The following is a 6774-nucleotide window of genomic DNA, read 5'->3' as shown; positions in this document are numbered from 1 at the left end:
AATAATTCAGTTAAATATTAATCATAAAAATAAACAGAATCTGACATATCTTAGTCCAGCACTGACCAATTAGATCAGATATTTCAGGAGAAGAAAACCATAGCTTGCACTCACATTTATTCACTTTGTTTAATAATTTAAACAACAATTTTCAGCGTGATTTATGCTAAATTATTGCCTCTATTATTCAAACTTGAAAGTTCTAAGAAAAACGTCCTTTTTAATTTTGATTTATTTGACCTCAAAAAAAAAAAAAAAAATAATTTATTTGTTTTTGTCTAATTTACATATTTTAGTGTTACCACTCGTGTAGTTGATATTCAGAGCCATTTATGAATACAAATAAATGGGTATCTCATAACTTCCTACATCTCTAATCTATATACCTAAGCCGCGGCGAAAAACATAAAAACAATATTGACCTGCTTTAATAAATAAAACACGCTCAAAATCTACTAATTTACCTAACAAGATGTGGAAATTAAAGTAAAAAGGAAGGATAATATTTAGATTATGTTTATCACTATCAAATCATCATATAACCCTACAACAAATAGTAGTATACAGCCTTTTTTTTTTTCTTTTTAACTAACTCATAAGTCATAAACACAATCTTTGTCTAAACAAATTACATTATAAATCCCTTGTTTTTCTCTCTTATAGTAGCTGAAGATTAATAAGAAATGTGAAGTAAAAATAATAAAGAACTAATATAATATTGATTAATAATTATTGAGTTGACTAAGACGGTTCTCGAGAACCGAGACTACAGACTGAAGAAGAAACAGAGACCCGTCGTGGGTTGTTTTGTTTTCATAATCTCTCTCTCTCTCTGAGTCTCTGTCACTGTCACTAATCTATAGCCACGTGGCTTTCTCTATTTTTTTTTCTTTTTTGTTTTTCTATTTTGGCTGAAACGTGGCTTTCTCTTTCAATTCAATTTCCCACCGTGATTTAAGCCCTATCTCCGTTTCTCTAACTTCTTACTTAGCTACTCTCTCACTATAAATACACCCAAACATCTATACACTTTTATTTCTATATCAACTCTCTCTCTCTCTCTCTCTCTCTGTAATGAAAATGAAGATGAAAATGGGTTCCATTACATTGATAGCTATTTTGGCATTTTCAGTGATGTTCTCAACTTCATTGGCAGCAAGGAAGCCTCTCTCTAAACCTGCTGTGCACTTTGAAGGTAATGTGTCTTTTTTTCACTCATCATTACTTTACTACAACGAACCCTAAATTGGTTTCTGATTTTTATAAAGTTTCCCATCAGTATTTACTACATTTACATATAAAGTTTGGATTTTTATGTGCACTACGACGTTTAAAGTTTGGATCTTTACTTGGTGTTCCTCTTGATGAATGCTCTTCAAGATTTGGGATGTTTAGTCTTCACTGATCTATATTACTGCTATAAACCCTAAATGACTTTTTTCACCCTGAGTTCTTACATTAGAAAGTTTGGATTTTTATTTTGTACTAAACGTGTAAAGTTGAGATTTTTAGTTGTGAATGGGTTTTATCCTAGAAGAGTTAACCTGTAAACTATAATCTAATAACTCACCCAGATCTGCTTAGTCTTCATTCTTTTTTCTCTTTTTTTTTTTTGTTACCATTTTAGTACTAAATACTCTTTATCAATAGTCTAACAACACTATACTAATATAAAAATCTTTCTTAGGATTTCTATTTCTTGCCCATCTTTATCTTCAAAGTGATATATATTGTACACTGCATAGTTTTATTCTCGCTTTTAAGTTAATAAGAGAATAAGATCTGCTCAGCTGATTTTGTTTTTTGTTTGTTTAGTGCCAAATACTCTTGATCAATAGTTTAGCAACATAATACTATATATATATAAAAAGAAACATCCTTAGGTTCTTTCAAGTGATAACAAGAGAAAAAAAGTGTTTTCTTTTTCAAATCTCAAGCAAAAATACCCTCCTTTTTATTAATTTTCAGGGCTACTGAACAATGGAAACTTCGAGCAACAACCGAGCCCGAAAGACATAAAGAAAACAGTCCTTAAAGGCAAAACAGCACTACCGAAATGGACAATCTCCGGCTTTGTGGAATACATCTCCGGCGGGCCTCAGCCCGGAGGAATGTACTTTCCGGTGGCCCACGGCGTCCACGCTGTCAGGCTCGGCAACAATGCCTCAATCTCTCAGGTAAAGAGATCAACATTCGCTTAAAATACATGAATCAGATTCGGTTAAATTTTGGCTAAACCAAAATCTCCGCTTTTATCTCTGTCTCAGGCGGTGAGGCTGAAAAAGGGCTCGTTCTACGCCCTGACTTTCGCGGCTTCGAGGACTTGCGCTCAGGACGAGGTGTTGAGGGTCCAAGTGGGGTCGGACCACGGAGATCTTCCGCTTCAGACTCTGTACGATATTGGCGGCGCTGACGTGTACGGTTACGGAATGAGAGCCGAGACCGAGATCGTGTACGTCACGTTCCACAACCCGGGAGTTCAGGAAGATCCGGCTTGTGGCCCGCTTATCGATGCCGTGGCGATCAAGGAGTTCGTCCCCGTTCTTCCCACTAGAGGTACAACTTGAATTCTTAGTGTTCTCTGTTTTTGAGTTTTATAATCTGTAGAATTTTAGTCCATGAACACCTAACTTAGTTGAAAACGTATTAACATGCTTCAGCTAACTTATTTATGATTTTAAAAGTTGAATTAGTAGTTTTATTAGTGCAAAAAATTGTTCTAAGCAATTTTTTTATTTTAACTAATGCTCCAAAATTAATGGTTTGATGATTATTTTGTATCACTCGGTAAAGCCCAAACGAGCATTCAGGCCTAAAGAGAAACGAGTTTCGACCCTATATCGAGCAATATGTTAAGATCTCACTTCGGAAGATGAGAGAGGCGTAATAATAATCATCGAATGAACCAATGAATGATTTCGAGATGAAACCTGATGTTCTTTGCGTGTGTGTTTGTGCAGCGAATTTGGTGAGGAATCCGGGGTTTGAGGTGGGCCCGTACCACCTATCGAACACCTCGAACGGAATCTTGTTGCCACCTAAGCAAGAGGACAAGGTGTCTCCTTTGCCGGGTTGGATCATCGAGTCTCTGAAGGCCGTGAAGTACATCGACGCGAAGCACTTCAACGTGCCACACGGGCAATCCGCGGTGGAGCTCGTGGCGGGTCGTGAGAGCGCGATCGCTCAGGTCATCAGGACCGAGAAGGGAAAGCTCTACGACCTCTCTTTCACCATCGGAGACGCCAAAAACGGCTGCCACGGAGCGATGATGGTCGAGGCTTTCGCCGCCGGAAAAACCCTGAAAGTCCCTCACGAGTCCAAAGGGAAAGGAGAGTTTAAAGCCGCGGTGTTGAGGTTCGAAGCCGAGGGGATTCGGACCCGACTCACTTTCTACAGCTCTTACTATCACACCAAGCTCAACGATTACGGGTCTCTCTGCGGGCCCGTCCTCGATGAGGTTAAGGTCGCTCCGGTGGCCGCCTGAGATTTACATTAACGTTTGAGTTGTAGAAAAGTTTGGAACTTTTTTTTAAGCCCCAAGTCCAAAAAAATGAGGTGTATATTTTTATTTACCTTTGGTGAGAATGAGAACAAGACTATAATGTACTAGTTTTATGTTATCTATAGTTTCCTGAGAGTGAAGAGTTTGGTTCGGCCTTTTGAGCTTCTTTTGTTACTTAGGAGCTTTGCTTTGCTTCCCCTGGAAAAAATTTAGTGGGAATATTATGTCAGTATTAATATGATCTGTTATTGGGAATGATTGAATGATATTTGTTTTTTCTTTTCATCATAAGTTTCTTTTTTCTTGCCCAAACTTGCATGTTCGGAATTGTGACATGTCCAACAAGGTTTGTCAATAAAATTGCTCAAAAGACTGTAATATATGGGTACACAATCACAAAACAAACTCTTTGTGGTCTTGTGTGCAACAAATTGTTCTATAATCATTTTTTTTCAATGTCTAAAATCTGCTAAACTTACAAGGTGATTTATTTTATTTTAAATGGAAGCAAGTTACAGAGTACTATATATCATATAAAATGTAATTTTCCTTATAGAATTGTTAAAAATAGAAGGGATGAAAAATACTCTTGCTAAGCAGAAATCAGCTTCTAACAAGCATTGCATCGGATTACTTCTTCGCTTGACTATCGTCTAAGAGTCCAACAAGGCACTTCTCCAGCAAAAATTCAGCATTTACCCAAGCATGGTATTTATCTGAAATCACCTCAGGATCACAAAATAATTCAAACTATAATCTGGAAAGATCCTTCAAGTACCATATAATTTACTAGAGAGGATAAAAAAAAAATCAACTAAATATCCGGAGAAGGATACTGAATAGAGCTGTACAGTCTCTTCCCACAGCCTTCTTAAGTATATCCACACCTGAATCAACACAGCTTTAACATCACTAGAAAGATAGGAACAAAAAAAAAAAAAAAACCTCGGTTCTGTAGGTATAAACGACGGCAAGGATATAATTTGATTCATCGTTTTCACATACCTCCGGGGTGGAATCTCATATACGGAGTCAAATTGTAGACCCGGCCTTTCAAAACAGTCCACACCGAACCTTCTTTGTTGTGCTGTTTGACTTCGCTCATCGGAATAAGTCTCTTATTCGACTCTCCCTTCAAATCTGGAATCAAAAACACCACGTAAAGCTCAACCATTACTACTTCTCATAAGACTTACGACTTTAAATTAGATGTTTATATAAACATATTCCAGCCACTGGTATAGGTGTATTGATACACCACGAGATAATCGTATAAATTTGAATATAAACGAAAGGAAATGATATCGGACATTCGAGAGGCCTGTGCTCTCCAGATCGGAATTTCTTCCTTACAAAATACTTTTTCCGACTGTTTTCATACCATTTTCCTCTTAATCTCCCTTACATCGACCCCAAACTTTTCTACTAATTATATTCTATTACCGCTAATATCCCAGGTATACATAGTTTCTCATAAACAATTGTCCTAGCAAACTTGTTTGAGCGTGTCACAAAGAAACTAATTCCACAACAAAGAGATATGACAGCAATAACAAACAATCAAATTTCCATTGTGTATATATATACATATATCATTTGTACCTGCAAGATCGGGATGGGTTCGAGTAAGCTTTAGCCAGTCAACTTGGCTATAGCCTTTCTCGAAAGGAACCTTGGCCCGAGCCGGAGCGGGCTTCTTGACCGGCCCGACATCGCCGGAAACTTTCAGGCTCTGACTCGGTTTCTGTTCGACCGAAGACGTGTCGATAACGTTGAACGATAAAGACCCGACCGTGTTCTTCTTCGCCGTCACCGAATTCCCTTTCCAAAGAAAACCACCGCTCTGATTGCTACTACTAGAACCTTCTTCTTCTTCTTCTTCTTCTTTGCTCTTGATGTTTATTCCGTCCATATCTTCCGTCAGCTTATTTGCCTCGGGATCGACCTGAACAAGCGACCGTATATCAGGAACAGCGATATTCGATTAAAAAAAAAAAAAAAAAAACTCAATTTATATTCATGGACGAATGCGAAAAAGAAAAAAAAATTGCCTTGCAAAATGTGAAATCGTCGTCGTTGTCCATCGCAGAATGACAGCTCACAGATTGTAATATATCAGAGAGGATTTCTGTTCCTATTTTTCATATCAGAGAAAAAAAAAAGGAAGGAACATATCATAAGTGATTCACACGGACAAAATATCAGACGCTCAATACTCGATTCCATATCAAAGAAAAGAAACAACATGACCTAATATCTTAAATGGCGACTATGTAAAGCAAAGAGAGTCAAATCAATGAATCAGAGTCGAAAATTGGAGGAATCGGACCTTGAGCTTTAAGGCAGAGAATTTTCGACGGAAATGGCGTGATCGGAGAATCCCGAAGTTAAATACTCAATTTTTTTTTTTTTTTTTTTTTTTTTGCTTCTTTTCCCTTTGTGATTACTCGGAAAATGAATTACTTCACAAGTAAAATTCCATTTTGCTTCTAATCCTCATTAATCTTGGAAAAGCTTATTCAACAATTACGCAACTGAATTAGCTCTGCGAATCGATGAACTTGTTGATTGGTCAACAACAAATCAATAAGCTCTTTTTTTTTTTTTTTTTTTTTTTTGCTTTGTCCGAAAAGGATCAAAATAGGATACGACATATAAATATGTAAACGACAGGTAATTATAAAAACGATATGTAGTTATGAAAATGACGTTGTTATAAAACGACACTGGGTATATAATGCTTGAGAAAAACAACATGAGATACGACATATAGCACAAATATGTAAACGACATGTAGTTTTAAAATTGACATCGGATACATAATGCTTGAGAAAACCAACATGAGATACGACATATATCACAAATATGTAAAGACGTGGCCACCAAAGAACACGGAGAACGTAGGATGCAAGAACGATTATAAATAAATCAGCAATCTCCAAAAATCATAGACACGATCGATCCCTCAAGCATTTTTAGATATATTTTTTTTATTGAACAAACTCTCAATAGTTCCTTTCACGCCCCCCTTGTCTTTTCATATACACTTGTTGTATTCTTTTCACGTTATCAATAAAGCTCCGAGCATTACTTTTGTTCACTTATTCTATCTCTCAATTATGTGAACTTGAATCCATTGACGAGATTCGAGACCCGTTATTTTTTTCTACCATTAAATCTAAATAGAATAGAAATTACAATTTCGACCTCTTGACAAGTGAAGCGAATCCCGCTTCATCAATCACCAGGTTTATGAAAAAGATGATAATGTC

At 36.7% G+C, this 6774-nt stretch overlaps 2 protein-coding genes across 2 annotated transcripts; one reads left to right on the top strand and one right to left on the bottom strand.

Annotated features, from left to right (window-relative positions):
• Positions 1-1028: 1028 nt before the first annotated feature.
• Positions 1029-3793, top strand: LOC149382835 (DNA-directed RNA polymerase subunit beta (Protein of unknown function, DUF642)). The gene is made up of 4 exons (XM_089628434.1): positions 1029-1195; positions 1969-2177; positions 2268-2556; positions 2961-3793. Exons 1-4 carry the CDS (start codon positions 1075-1077, stop codon positions 3482-3484), a joined length of 1143 nt encoding a protein of 380 aa, XP_089484560.1. The 5' UTR covers positions 1029-1074; the 3' UTR covers positions 3485-3793.
• Positions 3794-3884: 91 nt separating this feature from the next.
• RLF (reduced lateral root formation) lies at positions 3885-5747 on the bottom strand. Its single transcript, XM_089628435.1, has 5 exons — positions 5554-5747; positions 5105-5447; positions 4508-4642; positions 4339-4389; positions 3885-4218 (listed from the first exon to the last, which is right to left on the bottom strand). Exons 1-5 carry the CDS (start codon positions 5584-5586, stop codon positions 4133-4135), a joined length of 648 nt encoding a protein of 215 aa, XP_089484561.1. The 5' UTR covers positions 5587-5747; the 3' UTR covers positions 3885-4132.
• Between the last annotated feature and the right edge of the window lie 1027 nt (positions 5748-6774).

The sequence above is a fragment of the Urtica dioica genome, chromosome 10 (assembly GCF_054948205.1).
Source record: "Urtica dioica subsp. dioica isolate 48M chromosome 10, U.dioica_male_clone48M_v1_H2, whole genome shotgun sequence".
Lineage (NCBI taxonomy): Eukaryota > Viridiplantae > Streptophyta > Magnoliopsida > Rosales > Urticaceae > Urtica > Urtica dioica.
Note: the sequence above shows the minus strand (reverse complement) of the source record. Positions and strands in the feature narration are given on the sequence as shown.

What these genes read in the sequence shown, in the direction of transcription:
- LOC149382835 (XM_089628434.1), top strand. Translation starts at nt 1,075, where the DNA reads ATGAAAATGAAGATGAAAATGGGTTCCATTACATTGATAGCTATTTTG. An exon ending in ACCTGCTGTGCACTTTGAAG is followed by an intron (nt 1,196 to 1,968) that starts GTAATGTGTCTT and finishes ATTAATTTTCAG; the next exon opens with GGCTACTGAACAATGGAAAC. An exon ending in ACAATGCCTCAATCTCTCAG is followed by an intron (nt 2,178 to 2,267) that starts GTAAAGAGATCA and finishes TCTCTGTCTCAG; the next exon opens with GCGGTGAGGCTGAAAAAGGG.
- RLF (XM_089628435.1), bottom strand. Translation starts at nt 5,586, where the DNA reads ATGGACAACGACGACGATTTCACATTTTGCAAG. An exon ending in ACGATTTCACATTTTGCAAG is followed by an intron (nt 5,448 to 5,553) that starts GCAATTTTTTTT and finishes TCGCTTGTTCAG; the next exon opens with GTCGATCCCGAGGCAAATAA. An exon ending in AGACTGTACAGCTCTATTCA is followed by an intron (nt 4,219 to 4,338) that starts GTATCCTTCTCC and finishes AGGTGATTTCAG; the next exon opens with ATAAATACCATGCTTGGGTA.